Here is a 20,973-nt window from a genome sequence, read left to right on the forward strand (position 1 = left end):
GAGACAAGAACAACGTCGCTGTAATTTATAGCAACGTCCAGCATGCGTCCTTACTTATAGCTTAGTATTCTTCGTTAAAGTAACATACAGGCCAATAGATTTTCATCCTTTTGCGTTTTCTCGGCCGTGCATTTACCGACAGAAGTAGCGATGTTTTGAAATTGCCAGCGAGCATTCCACGACAACTCGTCGCTAAAAATGTTAAACATCATTCCTAGGAATGTTAAATAGCGTCGCAAAAACCCTGATATTTATTGTAATTTTTGCATTAGATATAGATAGATAAAATTATGGAAAAATAGTTGTTGTCCTTATCATAAGGCAACCGTCTAAGTCCTCCTAATTGTAAGGCTTTCTAAATTATATACTATCCATTAATATTTTTTGCTTATGGAATCATGACCTGGAGATGCAAAAATGCAAAAAATATTGTTCGAGGAACTTCACAAAACAAGGACTTAAAAAGAGGAGTTTAGTAAAATGGCAAGGAAGTGCTTAAATAACTATCATTTAACTTGTGCATAATTAATTGACACATATTAATTATCTATTGGTTTAGGTGTATAAACAGGAAAATATACTGAGTCTAAATAAGAATTTTTCTATATTTATATGTATATAAATAGTGCAATTTCAAGGTTAATATATAACTGAAAGATTTTTTTCTCTCTTGATAACAAGGTAACTTTTTAATTAATTTTCTGATGGTAAAAGCATGAAAATTGTTGTTAGCTATCTAAATCCAACAGGCGTACCTTTTACACCATGCATTTGATTTAATATATATGCAACATACCTCCGTTACGAAAAAAACCCAGGGCCAGGACCTCAAATACACAACAGCAGTCAATGCACAAAACATAGTTGCTACATGATTCTTGATACTTAAGCTTGCTACTTCCGCGACTGTATCTTAGGAAGAAACAAGGCTAAGTTTAGGCAAGGCAAAGTGCTGAGAATCAACTACCCAGATTAGCTTTAGCAGATCAGTACAGCCGACATACACCGACAACTCTAGTGCCCCCAGCTATAATGATACAGTAGTTGGTGCATTTCTATAAACAGTAGTTTGTATTCACCTCTTGCAGTAACACTCACTATCAATTAATATGTCATAATAAGTCCCATCTGCAGAACTTTTATTATTATTTTACCTAAGAAGTTAAATGAATTGAATTAGAGACAAACAATATTCTCTATAGATGCTTATATAATAAGTTGCATGAGCTGGTAAACCAAAGTGTTAAAAGAGCCATAATATATGTCTAATTATATGTTGATCATAAGCATTTTTATTATTTGTCTAAGTTTATTAAGCTAATTATTTAATATGGAACTCGAAATTAATTAATGTAGTCATTTTATTCCTCCATGTAACTGCTACTTTATTCACTCGAAGAACATCCATCCTACATTTTATTTATGATTGTCTGCAGATAATATTTCATAACTGACTAACAGTGCGCTTCACAAATGTCTATTTCTTGAGAAATTTCTTGAACCAGCGGGCTGAAAGTTTGGGATATCTCTTCATTCCATTTTTATAATCAACATAGTTGATACCGAAGCGTACAGTGTAACCTGAACTCCATTCAAAGTTATCCAACAACGACCATGCAAAGTACCCTTTCACGTTGGCCCCATCCCTATAAAAATCAAGAAACAAAACAATTCTCTTTATGGTTATGCTTCACCAATAATCTTCTTATGAACTAGCTGGACAAACAAATGGATACTTGTTGTAATTAATTTCAAGTACTTACTCGATTGCTCTTTTAAGGAAAGAAAGATGGCGGTAGTAGTAATCGATCCTCATATTGTCAACCAGTTGTTCCTTGAGTGGTAGTGTAGCATTATTGAACTCATCAATACCTATATAATATGTCATGTCAGATGGTTATTTATTTAATTCACATTTTTCCTTGAAAAGAATCAGTTTTACCATTCTCAGTGATGTAAATAAGTGGGTTATTGTATTTCTTTTTGGTGTATAGCAAAACATCTCGAAAGCCTCTGGGATAAACATAGAGCCAATCTGAAGCTGCCTGCAAATTTTTACATTTCAGGCAAAAAAGAAAAGAATAAATTAACTGTATGTTTTTATGAAGAACAAGGCCAGTTCACAAAGTTACTTTGATTCGTTATTCCCAATAATCACCCTTTTTAATATTTAATTTGTTTCGCATACCTTAGGACCAATAAGAATTCCATTTCGCTCAGCTGCATGCACAATGATATTCATGGGACTGTTAAGGATGAGTCACAGTAGAAACTTTTAATTATATGTGGAGGAGAATTTGCGCTTACTTGAAAGAGTAGCACGGGCATCTGTTAAGATACTAGGTTTACCAGCACTAGAGTAATGTGCATATGCTGCATAATTAGCAGTATAATAGTTCAACCCAAGAAAATCAATTGACCCTTTTAGCATTTCAGATTGCTCCTCTGAAAATTTGGGTAATCGGTTCCCAACAAGTGAACGCAGTGTGTGTGGATAATCACCATTTGTCACTGGGTCCATAAACCTGAAAGAAAAATAGAAATAAAAGAAATTGGCACCAGTGAATCTAGATATGATTTATTATGACTAAATAAAAAGAAAATGTAGGTAAGATGAATAACTGAGGATTAATTAACGCATGAAACCATGAATATAAACAAAAATAGGCAATTAGTACTATAAAAAATTAGGTTTTGAAGTGAAACTGACAATATGTATTACCATAGCGACGTCAGTTGTTATTATCATAGCGACGTCGGCTATTGTCGCTACAAACCTATTGGTCGCGAATTCAACCGCGGATAAAATCCGTGCCTTCTCTAACCCGAAAGAAGAAAAAAAAAAATGCTCCCTCAAATTCTGTTGCTAAATTGTTGTGAGGTTTCGTAAAATGAACTGTAGCAACATAAGTTTTAGTATTTTGAGAGGTCACTGATTGATCATTTGCTGTTGAACCCTTTATGCTTATGTTGCTGGAGCCGCTATTCGCAGTCTCCGGTCCGCTTCTACTGCTTGCAACACGTGTAGAAGAATTTTGGTGGTTATATGTAATTTTATGATTTGGCAAGATGGGTTTGTTTTGTTGCTAATGCTTCACTGAACTCAATGTCAGGTGGGTTTCTTGAAATACTGCGAAAAATTGAATTCGGCTTTAGGTGTGAATTGAATATAAAGTTGAAGACAAACTCTCTCAGTCTCTGACAATTTGTTTTGACAGTATGTGCTAAGAAAAGCTTGTTGAACTGAGACTCCATTCTTGTTGTCTAATAGATGCGTCGCGAGATGTGATAGAATATCATGTGCAAAAGATTCCGGTTCTCATGTGTAATTGTACGTGAGAACCAAAGGAGAGCAAGCGAGCCGAGCTAATCAGAGCTTTATAATTTGTATATGCTCGAGTTCAGTTCGTAATTAGCTCGATACTACATATAAACAAGTTAAACTCGAGTTCCGCTCGCTATTATCTCGGTACTTATATAAGCTAATAAAGTTCGAGTTCGACTCAATTTCAAGCTCGAGCTCAACTCAATTTCAAGCTCGATTTTAAGCTCGATTCCAAGCTCGTTAAGCAAGCTCGATTTTATTAAAAATGTAGTTTATAATTTTATAATTATAAATAATTATACAAAAAAGTAAAGTATACATATAAATTTAAAAACTAAAATAATTAAATCAAATTTTTAATAAAAATAAACAGTTCAACAAACTCTATGAATATAACAAATAAAATTATAATACAACAGCATGTCACGACACAAGTGATATAATACAACCTGAAATAAAATTATAATACAACAGCATGTCACGACACAAGTGATATAATACAACCTGAAGTGATATGAAATTTCTAAAAACGCTAAAGCTAATGTAATATCATTTTTGTAAAAAGCGGTAAAGATAATACAAATCGTAAAAAGTGCTAAAGATAATGATCATTTATAATAATTTTTACTCTATCTATAAGCTTCACATTAAGTAAATTGTAAAAATATTTACTCATGCCTCGTTAATCTACAAATGCATAAACTATAATTTTTTAAATATCTTTAAGCATTTAAATAATATATGATTGTTCATTCAACACTAAAATTACATCATTTAATAGTAAGATAATGTAGTTTAAATTAATTTAAATTACCTATATCTATACCAAATTATATTGTTTTTATACATAGTTTTTATTTTATTGTTTTACTTCAATTAATTTAATATAAAAAATAAATTGGTAAGATATTAATAATAATTAAATGTACATAATCAAATGTCAATTTAATTAATAATATTATTAAATTAACACTTGATTAAATAACACTAAAATTATTCAATTAGAGAATTTACAAATCTAATTTGTTGGTATATATTATTATTTTAATACAATAAAAGTTGAATTTTAATGGTTTATTTATTTATTTAATTAAAATATATTATTTATTTATTTATTTATTGAGCTAATTCACTAGTCAGCTCGCGAGCTCTTTAACGAGCCAACTCTCGAATTCCTTCATGAGCCAGGTCACTCAGACGAGCCGAGCACTACTAAGTTCGAGCTCGGCTCGTTTACTAGACGAGCTCAAAAATGAAACTCGAGCTCAGCTCATTTACTAGACGAGCTTGAAAATAAAAATTAAATTCGGTTCGTTTATCTCGACGAACAAATTCAAACGAGTTTTTATCGAACCGAACTCTTAATAGCTTGCGAGTAGCTCGGCTAATTTGCAGCCTTAAACCAAATAAACACCCAGCAGGAGGCTGCAAATAGCGGGTACCCCGTGCTGCACAAGAAAAGGAAAAATTTCCCTTTCTCTTCCTACCAGCGTTTTGGTTGCACATGATTGAATACAGATCAAGCACCAAATTTGCACAGTGGCAGACATTATCTACAGTTGAAAGTTCGAAAAAGAGTTAAAAGGAAAAAAGCAAAGCAGAGGACTCGCAGTTATTGGACGATACAGAAAACTTTCACATGTTCATTTCACTCTTCTGTGTCCACTCAAGATTCATAATTTTCAATGAAAGTGAAAGAATGGACCCAAATTAAACGGAATTTTCTGAATACATGTTTGTCAGTCCTTGTCTATTCTCTTGTCCACTTGGCTACTTTGTGCATTGCATCCACTGCTTTTTAAGATTTTGCTTTTTTCTTTTCTGTTTTAGATTATATAAAATAATTCACATATTTCCAAAAAGTGTGTACCAAAATATTCTATCACAGATTATTATCTTTGAAATAATTATAAAATTCTTGAAATTTGTGCCATATATACCAATTAAGTTGTCTACTTGTATATATACGTACCATCCGAACATGAAATCCACTGCTCGTTTTGCAGCATTCTGGTGATGCTTGGCATTTGTGCAGGGCACGAACCAATGCGACACTAATGTAATCCCTATCACTCCCTTCTGCTTCGCCTGCAAAATAATTCAACCTCAAGGTTAATTTCTTTTTAGCCCTCAAGTTATTTGTCTTCTTTTCGGAGGAATTCATTGACGATGATGCAGAGAAGTGTTTTTAGCAGAACCTGATACTTTGTCCTGTACAATTTTACGGCAGCTGCATGAGCAAGAAGCTGGTTGTGAGCTACGACATATGGCTCGGTTCCTGAATCACCACCTGTACAGTTTATTTGCTGCCAGTCCAAACAGCGACCTGGTGCAAGCGTTCCCATTGCATAACCACCCATACTATAGCTCCATGGTTCATTCAATGTGTTCCAGTGTTTTACTCTGTCTCCGAAATTCTTGAAGCATATCTCCACATAGTTTCGAAAATCATCTCTACACATCACACTCACATATTCTTCTTTTAAAATAATAATATTTCGAACATAATAATCGATAAAGCATTGAGAATTACGATTAAGCATCGCACTAACAACATTCTTTCAAGAAATTTGACAGAATTGATAAATTATTTTTTGAAAATCTTACTTGTAAATATAGGTAAAAACTTACACAATCTTAGGACTAAGAAAACCACCATATTCATCTTCCAGAGCTTGGGGAAGATCCCAGTGGAAGAGAGTAATAAAGGGCTGAATGCCTGCACATAATACATAGAAAAAGGAACAAAACCAATTACTTAATTGAACATGATATTTTGAGAAATCAATAATGATATGAAATTATTAGATTGGATAATAACCATTGGCCAGAAGCTCATTTATAAGGTTGTTGTAGTAGTTGATTCCATCTCTATTTACACCTCTTTCTACCTTCCCCTCTGTTTCAATTAAAATTTGTTAGCTCCCAAGAGTTGGGAATTAAAACAGTTTAATTTCATTCCACTGATATTACATTACATTACATTACACAAATGCAAGTGACAGGAATGAATTCGGTTGATCACTTGATCTTACTTGGCAATATTCTAGACCATGAGATCGAAAACCTGTACGCATCTAAGCCCATCTCTGTCATAATGCCAACATCTTCCTATAACATATATATGGATATTTGTAAAATATACAAGTAATTGGCAATTACCATAAATATAAAAAGGTGACCCTTTAATTAAACGTTTTCATTCTCGATATCCCACATCGTGATTACCTTGTATCGATGATATGCATCGTTAGCCACATCTCCAGTACTGTGATCCTGTATTTTACCTGACATTTAAGCATGTGTATTTGTTTAAAACAAAATCACACAGGTTTTTCTATATAAACAGACAGAAGGTGTGACTGAGGAAATTAAATCCACACCTTTACATATTACCACGGTTAAATAAAATGAGTGAATATGAATACTGATGTTTTATATACTTTTCAGGAAAAAAAACAAAAGAAGAAGAAAAGGATTGATGCTCTTATATTTCTTTAACTTGGAGAATTTTCAGAATTTGAGCATTCCAATCACAAAGGACAAAACACAATATAAATTTTCTTTGTTTGGCCTTTCAATTTCTAGGCCAGACCTTCAACGTGTTTGACCATAGCATTCCATTAGAATTTTTATTTCATTAAGTCAATAATGTCATGAAATATCTTTAAAATAACAATTTCATGAATAATAAAGAAATTCTCTTATATACCTGAATGCGGATTATTGGAAGAGATAGTATATATCACACCAGTTGCCTTTCTTTTAGTGGAAATTGTAATATTGGTGAGATAATTGAAGTATTCACTTCTAAAATAATCTTAGCTTACCACTATTAAGACATTAATTGAAGAAAAAAATAACACAGCATTTAATTTAATAGTTCTTTTGAGTTAGTTTCATATTTATCTTAAATCTATAAATTTCTATATAATTTTTCTATTTATATTAATTTGGTACTATAAAATATGAAAGAAAAATTGTGGCTGTCAAATTAAGCTTGTAGGAGAAGGGGCTCCAAGCTTTCGAGAATATTAATTTTAATATCAACATCTGAAAGTAATTAACTTGTGTCAAACCCCAACTTGAAAACAATTAAAACTAGAATTATTAACCATACAAGAAGTAGAAGATACATTTTAGAGAGAGTTACCTGGATATTTGTGAGTGTAAGTATCCCAAATACTTGGTCCTTTACCACCTATATTTGCTGCACCTTCATAATAATGACAAAAGTGACATATGTTTTAGAATTTGCTGAAGAACATACATGCATGTACTCAATGTAACTGAGGAACTAAACCTGGTAAGCTGCTGATGCTGTCCCGAAAAGAAAACCTGCCGGAAAACTGCTCCGGTTAAGTGGAACAGGGTCGTAATTGGGTGGAAAAGCTGCATGTGTACTAGCACTACTTTCTACTAGGCCAAGAACAAGCAGCAGAAAGCTCAACAGACAATAGCTTTGAATTGCCATGTTTGATTTTGCTGGCTAAGAGCAGCCTCTCTACCTCTATATTTATAGACAGACTAGAGACAAGAGAGTGACTGTAGATAGCATGCCAGAGGTCATACTTTTATTTTATTTTTTTTGTAACAAATGATTTTATTTATTCGAACCTTACCTATCAAGCATAAGAACATTTCAAAAAGGACCGTTATGGCTTCTGAGTGCTCATGGATTCTCTACTTTTCTCCCATCTTTAATAACAATTTCTTGTGGTTAATCAAACAAAATAATTCAAAAATAAAATATGTATGAAATTGGCATGAAAATTCGTGAATTTTAATTTATTCTTACATTATTTGACTAGTATGCAGTCGCATGCATAATTAGCAGTCACCAGTTTTTGGCACTATTAATGGTGAAAAAGATGTATGAATGTAGACAATCCTTTTATGTTTTTTTTTTTTTTTTCTTTATCTCCATCTAACACGATTGTTATTTAAAATAAAAAAGTTAAAACTATATAATATGGAATTTATTAAAAAATAATAAAAACATTAGGGAAAAAAGTGGTTGTTATATAGAATAGCATTGCCTGCATACTGGTTTTGAGACCCACATTGTTGGAAATTAATAAGAATCTATGAACATAAAACTTGAGATTTAATTTGGATTAAATATTTATCCGAAACAAGTTTTGACAAGAAACAAAATACTCTATTAACCTGAAGTATACAATAGCCTAACCCCATGGGATCCACTGATCACGTGACCTAATTAAATGCTTAATTTGTCTTTACCGTCAGATTCATTTAGGGGTGGCAAAATGCTTTTTTGCCTCATTTTAGGAATCACTATGACGCAGGAATTTCTCAAATTTTAGAAATAAATATACAAAAATAACTATGAAACGTATAAACAGATTATCATTTTACTGTATTTTTATACAATGCGTGTTTGTATTTTAATAAAGTAATATACTAATATTATTTTTATATATATATTATTTTATAAATTTTTACTAAGAAATTAGATATACTATATATTTAGACATTTAAATTTTAATTATTTAATTATTTTAACATCCTAATTTTTAATTTAACCTATGTATATTTTAAATATTTATTTAATTTAATAAACGTTATATTTTTAATATTAGTATATTTTTATAGAATACATGTGGAAGTATTAAATGAAATTATATATGAAAAATATTTAAATATTATAAAATATATAAATTGAAAGAACTATTAATTTATATTAAAAAATAAAATATTAAAATTGTAATAATGAAATGCTTTTGGCTAAGAGAATTAAAATATTTCTGAATAATTTAATTAATTAAACATTAATAAAGTACCCAATATCAACAAAATGACCAACAAAAATATCAAAATAATTCAAAAAAAAAAAGAAATAAAAGAAAATGAAGAATTGATTAATATAGTAGTAAAATAAAAATTTGGGAGAGAGACAATGAAGGGACTTTTTGGTTTGGTTGAAGGTTGAAAAAGAAAGGTAAGTATTGGGCTAAGTAAGATTAGCTGGAACCCAATTTATTCAAAACAAAATATATACTATTAAAAAATAGTGTGACCCAATAATGGAACCCTTACATAGAACTGATTTGATGAATATAATAATAATAACAATTTGAAACTTACTAATCTAAAATTTGAATGAAAAACTGCCACGTCATTCTACAGCATCATATCATATTGAAAATGTGATTTTACTAGGCAGAATACATAATTGGCCCCTCAACTTATCCATTTTTTTTACAATTGACCTCCTAAATTTAATTTTAGTTCAATTGGGTTTACAAACTTCACGAGTTATGTCTTTTAAACTTTTATGAGACAAAAGTTAAATGAGTATGGTCCACTCTCTTCTAAAAGTGTGTTCCACTGTCACTTGTGTATTATTTATAAAAAAATAATAAGGAGCACGCTATCTTTTTACTTCTTCCTAATTCAATCTATTTTTCCTTTTCTTTTTCCCTCTATTCAAATAGAAAACTAAAAGAGAAAAAAATAATTTTAGAAGATAGATCTAATAGTTCTAACACTAATAACAACAACTCTAATCACAAATATGAATTCTAACGCTAAAGAGATTCGTTACGGAGGTGTTAGGAAGCGTCCGTGGGGTTATTACACCGTTGAGATCTGTGGTCAGAGTAAGAAAATATATGTCTAGCTTGGTACAACGGCGGCGGTGATGGGGCTTAGAGTGATTCAGATTCATTATCAGTGGTTGGTTACGAGCAGGATCATTATTCTAGTTGTTGATATTCCATAATCAAAATATTTTATCAACTTACTTAATAGCGTTTATAAAAATATTACGAACTATGAAGTTCACAAACCCAATTGAACTAAAATTGAATTTATAGGGTCAATTGCAAAGAAATAGATAAGTACAGTGGCCAATTAAATATTTTGCCATTTTACTAGTAAACTATCAGCATTCAGTCAAACTCAATGGCAGATGGTCATTAGCTGGCCTCATTTTAAAGAAGTTTCAACTCATCTGTATCCCTTTTAGGCTTTGGACCTCAAGTCCTCGTTAGAAAAAAGAAAGAAAGATTATTCATCCATTAAAGAGGAAAGATATACTAAATGCTGGTGGAAATGAACTACAACCATTAACAAGTCAAAGAAGGGTTGGGTTGTCCACCCTTTGAAGCCATTTCAATTTCATGCCTAGGGTTTCTTGCAATTATTATATCAGTTATGAATGTTATAGCACCAATGGCTCGAGAAAACCTAAAGTGAGGAGTTAAAGTTCTTAACAACATTGGTCCAACCAGCATGCTATGCATTTAGAGTTCTAGCATGGAAAAGCCCCAAACTTACATCCCACCCAAAACAACAGTAACATTGAAGCAGAAAGGCAATAGCTGCTAGCTATGCATGTCGTATAACAGGCGAATACCAAAGGCAACGAGGGAAATGTTTGCCTTCTTTAATGATGGCACAGACACCTTACCAAGTGCTGTAATAAGAGACTGCTTGATCATAATTTCAGCAGTTCTTACCCAGTCTCAAAGAACCACTTTAAAGGAATATCCACCATGCTTCTCTCCAACACTTGGCAACAATATCAAGAAGTTCAGAACCTTCAGTTAGATGCTATGGTTTTTATAGACCTGCTACAAGCTCCTCAGCTTCATTTGTCCTAATAACAAACTTCACATTGAAGCTTCTGATAGATATTTCTTTCCAATTCTAACCTTTTTTTTCAACTACTACACCATAACAAAGTAATATAAGGTATTAAGTGCGGGCAAAATACTGAGATTCTTAAACAATTTACGGCCACACCACCTCATTATGTCGTCTCCTGCTGAAAGTTGAAAAGTATATATCTTACCTAATTAAGAAGCTATATAGATAGAAGATAAACACTTCTGAAGCTACTTGTTCAGAAAAAGAAAAAGAAGAAACATCTCTGAAGCTACAAGATATCAAGAATTACAAGGATAAAGAATGTAAAACTAACGTGATAGTATTGCCCTGCCCGTCAGTAGAACAACAATGTAGGGCACAGTCGAAAACATCCGTCAATACTAAGCAAAAGGCAGATGCAAGTTGTTACTATTAATCACAATTTCCTACAGCATACAGATATTAGCAGCCCCATCAATTCCAAGCAGCCGCGTGCCAAAACATATGTGAATACAACTTTTAATTTCGATAATTGTTCACATGACTTGTGTAACTAAAAAAAATTAGAAAGCAGCATAAGTTTTGATAGAAGAAGCTCAACTACCATTATGCTCCATAAGATTTTGGACAGGGAGCAGTAAGAACAAAGATGAAGATCTCATGGAAACTATTACTTGCACAACGCCTTTCAGATAAAAAAAAAAAAAAAAAAAAATTAGTTGCATAACAGATTTTCATGGAAAATGATCAAAATAGATGTAACTCTAGAAATGTGGGACAAAATCACATAGTAGAGGAGATCAGTAATCGTATAAAGCATAATAGTATTATCAAAAAATTACAGGCAGCAAATCAGTATCGAAACTCCAGATGAAAATGAAAAGGAATTAAAAATGGAAAATTGCCAAAAAGATCATCAAAATAATAAACCAAAAAACACGATAAAGAGATTTACTAGGGCTCACTTCCTATCTTGTAACTTATCCGTAAGTCAAAAGAAGAGACCCAAAATAACAGCCAACCACAACCTCACTTGCACTCAACACCTGCCTCAGCAGCTCGACGAGGTTTGCTTTTCCGCCTACTTCCATTATGCCGAAATCCATTAGATTTAGTTGAGTCATCAGTACTTGATCTGGTAGAAACACCATTTTCTTCCTTCATTGAATCAGATTTCTCCTTTGACTGTGAATACCGCTTCCTTTTCTTTCCATTTTCTACTGCTATTGGACTTTTTGTCTCTTTGCTTGTAAGGCATGCTTTTCCATTCTCTCCATCCTCCTCCTCTAGTTTTTCAACTTCTTCTTCATCAATATCATCTTTCAATGGTTTTTGAGGCCTTCCCCTTCTCTTCTGTGCTGGAATCTTTTCTTCCTCGCCACTTCCAGGATCATCATTGTTGCCAGCAGTCAACTTTTTCCCCTTTCCTCTACCTCTACCCATAACTTTATAATCCCGTGAAAGGAAAACTCATACGCACAAAGAATGTTCCTGCAAAATCAAAATGGAAGAAAAGAAAATGTTAAGGTGTTGGTTATACAAAATCCAAGAGTTCCAATTGGAAATACTAGAAAGCCAGCAAAATGCATCGTGAATTTGGAAATCCCACAACTATAACCATCTTATACGTCATGCCACTAGAAAGACAAACACTACACCTAAAAAAGACAGAAAAAGAAAAAGAAGAAGACAGATAAGCATTTGCAGATTCAGCAACACATAACAAGCACATTAAGCAGCACACGGACACTTTTTCTATATGAAGAAGGAGCTTCCAGATATTTTACAAAACAAGTCCATACTATCATTCAAACCTTGTACATGTAAATGACAGATGCATCATTTTTGTGAATCTAACAGATGGAATGTTTTGCTTCTTTCATTGCATGCATAACTTAAGATGATGGCCAATTTCAGTTCAAGGCCTCATTGTTAGAAAACAGTTTACAAAGAGACGCAAAATCGCATTCTCACAATACCAATATATATATAACATAATTAAAAAGGCAGATGAACTATATATTGGTATCTGTAAATTCAATTGTAGATAAGCACATTGACTCAAACCTATTTATTGCCAAGAGAAAACAGACGGAAAACAAAAAAGTTCAGATCTTTATTTTGATTTTCGTTCGATTACGAGCTGAAAAGATGAATTACTCGATTCGAAAGGCTAAATTAGTATGTCCAGATCAGTTGGCTGAAGGTTCCATTTAGAGAACCCAATCGATGAATTCTTTGGTTTAAGAATTAATAATTTCTCCTTCTAATATACCTAAACATTGAAGAAGTTTAAACCCCAATCGAAGAACAAACAAGAAGTAAACTGTGGATATTTTAGACCAAAACTTGAAGATTTGTTTATAAACTTGCTAACAATACCTAGAAAGACTGCATCTTTAATCAAAAGAAAAGTGAGAATCAAGAAGAAAAGATGCATCCTTATAGCAACTCCAATTAGGCATCACTAATTTGACATCACGCAAATCAATGAATAAAGAACTCAAACCAAAATCATGTACTCTCGAAACCACAACAAACTTCTTCAGTCCATCCAAAGAAAGATCCAACAAAAGCATCAAAATTCTCACTTTCACAATAAAAGAGTTGAGTAGAACTGAACTACCAATCAAAACAAACCCAATTAAATCGTAAAGAACACATGCTCTTATAAAAAAATATGCACATAAACTTAAAGAAATATAAGACTAACCTGGTTTTGGTAAAAGCTCATATCCATCCTTAGCCAGAGACCCATTACTCTGAATCTGTTAAAGAAAGCAAACAAAACTTCAAAAAGACCAAACCCAGTTGGGTTTTCCTCTTTTTCTTTCTTGGTTATATTTTTTCAGCTAATGAATAAAAGTATAAAAATTTAAAGACTAAAAGAATGATCTAAGAAAGGGACACTCGAACTTGATACCCAGATCAAGAAACATTGAGATTCAAAGATACCAAGGAATTGCATAAGTACTTGAAGAGCGGCCCCCTCATAAAAACATGGCCAAATGAAACCTACAAACACAGAAAGAGAAAGAGAAAGAAAGAAAGAAAGGGAGCAAAGAGAAGCGATGAAGAGATATTTGTTGATTGGCCTTTGTGAGTCTGTACGCCCAGTGCGCTGTAGTGGTGTAATTTGTAATATAAAGAGTGCTAATGTTTGTAAGAAAATTCAATTTCAAGGGTACTGTGGGAAGTCTGAGCCATTGCTTGGCCTCTGTGTAACACTGTAACTGTGCAACTACTTTACTCTAACCACTTCTATCTTCACTTCTACCCCTGAATCAAATTACACATTAATATTAAATGATTTTTTAACTGTATCATTTCAATATTTTCCTTTTTTAAACATTTCCCATAAAAATCAAGAACATATTATCTGAAAAAAAAATAAAAAATTGGATGATAAAAGTATTATAAGCTGACAATAGATAGATCACAGAAGGGTTTAAGTTTCAATTATTATGATGTTTATAAGGGTTTTGCTTTCCCCTTTTCTAGTTATATTCTTTTATTGCTGCCTAATCTATAAGTTTATTTCATGTGATATATTAATATATTAAAACAAAATACATTTTATTGTTACTTGAAAATGAAGTTTGCATCTTTGTCCCATTTTTATTCAAGAAAAAAAGGGAGAGAAAGAAAATGAAATTTGTATTTGTCATAATTGCTAAGCCTGAAATGAGAATATATGCACGCTTTTCATAAATTAAGCAACAAGAATGATTATTAATTAAGCTCTCTATAATTTTATTCGCATAGCTTGAAGTCACATAAGTGATGAGCATGTTAAACAAACATCTTTAATTGCTTTATAATATGAGCTGTGTATAAGTCAAAGGTAAAACTATAATAATAATAATTATTATTATATTTATATTAATATAAATTTCTAATTTTACCGGGAAAGGTGTAAAAAGATTTGTATAATCTATAGTTATTGGACTCTCAATGAATTTTAAAAAAAATCTACATTTTAATTGTTTTTATTTAAGAATATAAAATTTATTTATATAAATTTCATATTAATAAATAAATAGAAAATATTGTTAAAAAAATAAAATAAAATAAAAATAATGATTATATAATAGAGTGAAGAAGAGATAGTGAAAGGCGGTAATGTAACTACTCCTATCTACCAAACTAAAGATACCCTCTTAAGTCATAAATCTTATCCCTAATGAGGTCAGTCTTTTATGCTTTTATTTTGACTTGGTCCTTACTCCTCTACTGTCACTGTCGTTTAAGTGTTTTGGGAAATTTATTTCCCTAATTTAAATATTCAATTTCATAATTCTGAATCCAACAATCATAAACAAGAAAAACAAATTAAGCAGAAATGAGACAACCCAATAAAGATATATTTAAAGAAGTTAGGTCAGGGAAAAATCAGTGCAGTGGTTTATTGATAATGTACAAGTAATTGCTGAACAGTGACAATGCATCTCCCATCAAAATTGTTTATATAATGAATAAAATAAAGAGTAATTTATATATATTATATATAATATATGAACAAACCATATGTTGTTGAAATAACAGAACGTGTCTAATTTGATACACGAACTTAAGACATGTCTTTTACTTTATATGGCTGACACAAGTCTTAATTAACATAGCTTCACATGCAGTATTATTTAATGGATGACAGCCAAATCTGTCCAAAATAAAGATAAATCTAACAAAAAGTCATTTCCTTGACAACTTGTTTACAGTTTAAGACAAAATAATAATAAATTCATGCCAAACTTAATGAAATTATTTGACATTTCCCTCCCCCCCATATGCAAATTCTATGATCTAAAAGAACTACTGGTATTAGATGGACGGACTCCAAAATCCCAAAGCAAATAAGCAAAATGTAGGAAGTTTTTAAGTTTTACATAAGGCTAAGAGCAAATTACTATTTCTGCCGAGCTTTTCACTGTGAAAACACATGCTCCCAGTTGCCTGCATGTAAAGAACATATAATAAGAATCAGGAGAAAAATTTATGCAATTCTTGAGGTAGAAGGGGAGGTCCATTGTGGAGAGGCGCTGGTCGATAAGACCACTGTTGAGACTGCTGCTGTTGCTGCTGTTTTCCTTTGCCCAATTTCGGACACTGAGATTTCCAATGACCTTTTTGCTTGCAGAACCCGCATTCATCCCGAGCAATAGATCCAGATGGTCTGAAGTGAGACTTAGAGTTTCGAGGAGGCATGGCAAAAATTGATGGAGTAGAAGTTGAAGAAACCTCTTTTACAACCGAGTGCTTCAGATTCAGACGAATTTCTTCGGCCAAAAGCTCACTAACAACAGAGTCAACAGAAGGCAGTGGATGACGATGCAGAATAGACCCGCGAAGTCCCTCAAACTCATCACGAAGGGCCATTAAAAACTGTACCAACCTCTGCTCCTCTCTTCGTGCAACATAAGCCCCAAAGGCTCGCAATTCAGCAGATTCTGTGAGAGCCAATTGATCCCACAAATCTGTCATAGATTCATAAAATTCCTGAGTGCTTATATTTCTCTGCTGAAGAGCATGAATGTCAGACTCCAACTAGTATTGTTTTACAAAATTAGACTGTGTGTACAGTCTGGCCAGATGATCCCAAACATCCTTAGCTGTCTCAAATTTTGCTAGCTGAGTGCCTATGGAATGTTTAACAGAATTATTGATCCAGGTGATAATTTTTTAATTATCGACCTCTCATTTATCCAGTAGTGCCACATAGTCCATGCTTACCGCACTATCTTGGGGCTTAATGGAGGCACCCGAAATATATCCCCACTTTTGTTTACCTTTAAAAAAAATTTCATCACATAACTCCAATAGGCATAGTTTTTACCATCTAATTGAACACTAATTGCTTGGAGTGAGTCATCCCTAACTTCAGCCATCATGCCAACAGATTAACAATAATCAATTACCTAAAGTATAATAGTCAACTTGCTACAGAAAAAAATGTTTAGCAGATAGTACCAACAAGCCAGGTGATTAGCACAAAGAGAAAATGCCCACCCCTTTTATACAGAAAATCAAAAAATCAACAACAATCGACAAAATAACACACAGTCTAAGACACTAACAAACGGAAGCGAAACCAATTTCCAAAACCAATTTCAGTCTGAATACCTTCTTTTAGCTCATATGAAATGACACTGTTTCACAGCAGCTCTACAACAGCAAGAATAAGTGTACAATAGTCGAGCAACAAATTCACAACAGTCAAACAACAGACGCACGCAGCAGATGCACAACACAACAGATGCATAGTCGACGTGTTTTTAGCAGACCCAGCAGTCGATGAACGCAATAAGAAGAAAAAGAATCAAGAATGACGACGTAAACTTAGCGTGAAGAATCGGAGACTTAGCGAAGAAGAATGATCGGCTCTGCAGCAGAACCAACGATAAGCAAGAAGAAGAAGCGGAACTAGCGAGACCAGTAAAGAGGAAGAGGAAGAACAATTTGTTTTCCAAGAGCCAGAGGCTCTGACACCATGTTAGGATTGAAGAAAGGTTTATTGCATTATGAAAAATAAAAAGTATCAAACCTTAATATAAAAGAGAGCTATATATACTTCTATACTAAGAATATAGAAAAGACTAAACTACCCTTACAATATACAAAGAATTACATTATTTAACAGCATCATGGAATGCTATGATTGGATGCTAATACGCTATGAAAAGCATGGCACGATGAATTCTTCGATGCTGCTGTTTGAGAGAATGCAAGAAGGAATTCAGACAAATGAAGTTGACTTTGGTTTCTATGAGTGGTTCCATTGACCAAAGGTTTGAAGATTTTTAGTTGTACAAAAGAAAAATTTCACGTTGAGCCTAAAAAAGAACATTATCCATGTGTTGTTGACATGTTATGTCATTCTGGGAGGATGATTGAAGCATGTGAATTGGTAAAGAAAAATGCCAATAGGAGTCATAGACTCAATTGCAGGAGCTTTCTTTAACTGGTGTATGATCCATGGAAAAAGAGATCTGGCTGATATGATGGTTGACGATATTATGAGATGGGATTTAAGAAAGCACGGAGGTTTCGCAAAGCTGTCGAGTGTTTATGCTGCCGGTGGAAAGTGAAACAAGGCTGAGGACATAAGAAAGGTGATGAAGAAGAAGAAAGTCCAGAAGAGACCTGACTCTAGTTGGCTTAAAACAAGTGCGTTTGCTCATAATTGGGATTTCAATCTACGCAACATATGCCTCACAATGCTCTATCAACCTCCTCCTTGGACCCATCATTGATCGAGCAGTTTCAACAGTTCCTTGCTTCTCAGCCTCATGCTATGTCTGCTTCCTCTTAAATAGGTTTGTCATCTAGTTCTTCAGGTATATCCCCTTCCTCCTGGATTTTAGATTCTGGTGCTTCAAACCATATGTCACCTAATTTATCATCATTTACTTTTCTAACCCCTAAAGTTTCTGTTCCTATTATGAATGCTAGTGGTACACCTATGCCATTGCAAGGTGTTGGTTCAGTTATTATGCCTTCTCTATCCTTATTTAATGTTTATCACATTCCTAGTTTTGCTTTGAATCTAGCTTATGTTGGTTAGATTTGTGATATTGGATGCTCAGTCTCTTTTTCTTCCTCTACTTGTTCAATTCAGGATCCACATTCTCAGGAGGTGATTGGGATCGGCCATAGAGAATGAGGACTTTATGTATTGGATCAGCTCAAAACTTCTCATAATGCAGCATCTGCTTCTATTTAGTGTCCCTTCCTGCAGGTAAACGTTCTATTGGCTCTCGTTGAATTTATAAGATTAAAACTAAGTCTGATGGGTCTATTGAAAGGTATAAAGCTCGTCTAGTGGCTAAGGGTTATTCTCAGGAATATGGCCTGGATTATGAGGAGACTTTTGCTCCCATTGCTAAAATGACCACAACACCGGGTATAACTCAAATGGATGTTAAAAATGCCTTTTTGAATGGCGATCTTCGCGAAGAAGTTTATATGGTTCCTCCTCCTGGTCTTGATCATCAACTTGGTAAAGTTTGCAAACTCAGGAAGGCTCTCTATGGTCTCAAACAGGCTCCTCGTGTCTGGTTTGAAAAGTTTTCTACTGTGATTACTTCACTTGGTTTTCATCCTAGCAACCATGACTCTGCTCTATTTGTCAAATGTACTTCGGCTGGTCGAATTTTGCTTTCTCTATATGTTGATGATATGATTATTACAGATACGGGATTAGTCTATTAAAATCCGAACTGACTCGTTGTTTTGCTATGAAGGACTTGGGTTCCCTTCGTTACTTCTTGGGTATTGAAGTTGCTTCCTCTCCAAAAGGGTATCTTCTTTCTCAATCTAAGTATATTTCCGATATTTTTGAGCGTGCTCGGATTTACGATAATAAGACCTGCTGATACTCCGATTGAGCTCAACGCCGTTATTCGCTTCGATGGTTCTCTACCGGATCCGAGTCTCAGATCGGTTGTTGTTTGAAGTCCGGTTTATCTCACTATCACTCGTCCCGATATCGCATATGTTGTTCATATAGTCATTCTTCTACTACTTCTGTTCTTCACATTTTGAGATACCTCTTCACTTTCATCTACTTCATCATTAGAGTTATGTGCTTACTCTGATGCTGATTGGGCCGGTGATCCTACTGACCACAAATCGACTACTGGATTTTGTATTTTTCTAGGTGATTCCCTTATCTCTTGGAAAAGTAAAAAGCAGTACGTCATTTCTCGATCCTCAACGGAGGCTGAATATCGCGCTATGGCTTCCACTACTTGTGAAATAGTTTGGTTGCGATGGTTGCTTACTAATATGGGTGTCTTTCTGCTGCAACTGACTCCTTTACATTGTGATAATAAGAGTGCTATTCAGATTGCTCACAATTCGGTTTTTCACAAACAGACCAAACATATCAAAATCGACTGTCATATTACCCATCATCACCTTCAGAATGGCACCTTAACATTGCCTTTTGTTTCTTCTTCCTTGCAGACTTGTTTACAAAATGTTTAACTGCTTCACGGTTTCGTTTTCTACCTGACAAACTCTCGATGCTTGTTGCCATCGCCTCGTGAGTTTGAGGGGGGATGTTAAATAATGTAATTCTTTGTATATTATAAGGGTAGTTTAGTCTTTTATATATTCTTAGTATAGGAGTATATATAGCTCTCTTTTATATTAGGGTTTGATACTTTTCATTTTTCATAATGCAATAAACCTTTTTTCAATCCTAACAGATCCAACATTTTTGTCATGAATCTTTTCAAACACAGTCCTGGCATCTTTCGTGCTGCCTGCATTCCAAATACATATCAATAAGAGCATAGAAAAAAACATCAATATCAAGCCTCACTGTATTTATCAATCTATGGATTTCTCTACCTCTTTGTAGAGATCCAATCATCCAACATGTTGCTAATAATCCAATGATAATCACAAGGTTAGGTTTAGCCACTGAAATTGACATGTCACAAACTTCAAAGCCTCTCCAACTCGTTCAGAGTAAAACCCGAAATCATCCATTAATCAGGAAACAACCATTTTCTTTTCATTTTAGACATAAAATGCAAATGCTCCATGACTATTCTCTCTCCTAGTATAACAAACTATCATAGCATTTCAGTGAAATCATTTGGTTCAAATGCCTTCAACTATATTCTCTCCAGCATAATTACCGCTTTCTCAACTCTCCTATACTACGGTAACCACAAGTTACTGAAGTCCAAGAGCCCACATCTCTCTTAAACATTTTATCAAACACCTTACTGCATAACAGACGCATCCTTACATGTCAATCAAAGCATTGGCTACAAACACATCATTTTCAAGGGGCAATTGTTTAACCAACAAAAGACACATCTTTCCCCTTATTCAATTCCAGTAAATTAACGGAAGTTTTCAACAGAAGAAAAATATATCAAGAATCTCGCTTTTTATATTCCCCATTAAATGCAGAGGTCAAAATCATCCTTGGATTTTGGATTCTTTGAAAGACTAAACTTGCTGATTTTAGATCACTACAACTATACATAGCAACAAGTGAAATAGTTTTAATTAATTAC

The 20,973-nt window shown here is 33.4% G+C and overlaps 2 protein-coding genes across 10 annotated transcripts; both read right to left on the reverse strand.

The window, feature by feature from the left end:
* Window positions 1-1,343: 1,343 nt before the first annotated feature.
* Window positions 1,344-7,998, reverse strand: LOC8272658 (beta-glucosidase 12). Of its 7 annotated transcripts, none has more exons than XM_048373365.1 (13): window positions 7,629-7,770; window positions 7,479-7,535; window positions 6,554-6,612; window positions 6,361-6,432; window positions 6,147-6,224; window positions 5,957-6,044; window positions 5,524-5,779; window positions 5,298-5,413; window positions 2,308-2,525; window positions 2,189-2,220; window positions 1,943-2,045; window positions 1,764-1,872; window positions 1,344-1,646 (listed from the first exon to the last, which is right to left on the reverse strand). In XM_048373365.1, the coding sequence occupies exons 4-13, from the start codon at window positions 6,419-6,421 to the stop codon at window positions 1,478-1,480; spliced, it is 1,230 nt and encodes a 409-aa protein (XP_048229322.1). In that variant the 5' UTR covers window positions 6,422-6,432; window positions 6,554-6,612; window positions 7,479-7,535; window positions 7,629-7,770; the 3' UTR covers window positions 1,344-1,477. The 7 variants fall into 7 exon arrangements, with proteins under 7 accessions (XP_048229322.1, XP_048229319.1, XP_048229320.1 ...); XM_048373362.1 differs by having other exon boundaries at window positions 6,361-6,436; XM_048373363.1 differs by having other exon boundaries at window positions 7,479-7,541.
* Window positions 7,999-11,730: 3,732 nt separating this feature from the next.
* Window positions 11,731-14,069, reverse strand: LOC8272657. 3 transcript variants are annotated; one of them, XM_015715891.3, is made up of 3 exons: window positions 13,895-14,069; window positions 13,653-13,707; window positions 11,731-12,430 (listed from the first exon to the last, which is right to left on the reverse strand). In XM_015715891.3, the coding sequence occupies exon 3, from the start codon at window positions 12,380-12,382 to the stop codon at window positions 11,969-11,971; it is 414 nt and encodes a 137-aa protein (XP_015571377.1). In that variant the 5' UTR covers window positions 12,383-12,430; window positions 13,653-13,707; window positions 13,895-14,069; the 3' UTR covers window positions 11,731-11,968. The 3 variants fall into 3 exon arrangements, with proteins under 3 accessions (XP_015571377.1, XP_015571376.1, XP_002513438.1); XM_015715890.3 differs by having other exon boundaries at window positions 13,863-14,068; XM_002513392.4 differs by having other exon boundaries at window positions 13,653-14,067.
* Between the last annotated feature and the right edge of the window lie 6,904 nt (window positions 14,070-20,973).

This window comes from Ricinus communis, chromosome 4, assembly GCF_019578655.1.
Source record: "Ricinus communis isolate WT05 ecotype wild-type chromosome 4, ASM1957865v1, whole genome shotgun sequence".
Lineage (NCBI taxonomy): Eukaryota > Viridiplantae > Streptophyta > Magnoliopsida > Malpighiales > Euphorbiaceae > Ricinus > Ricinus communis.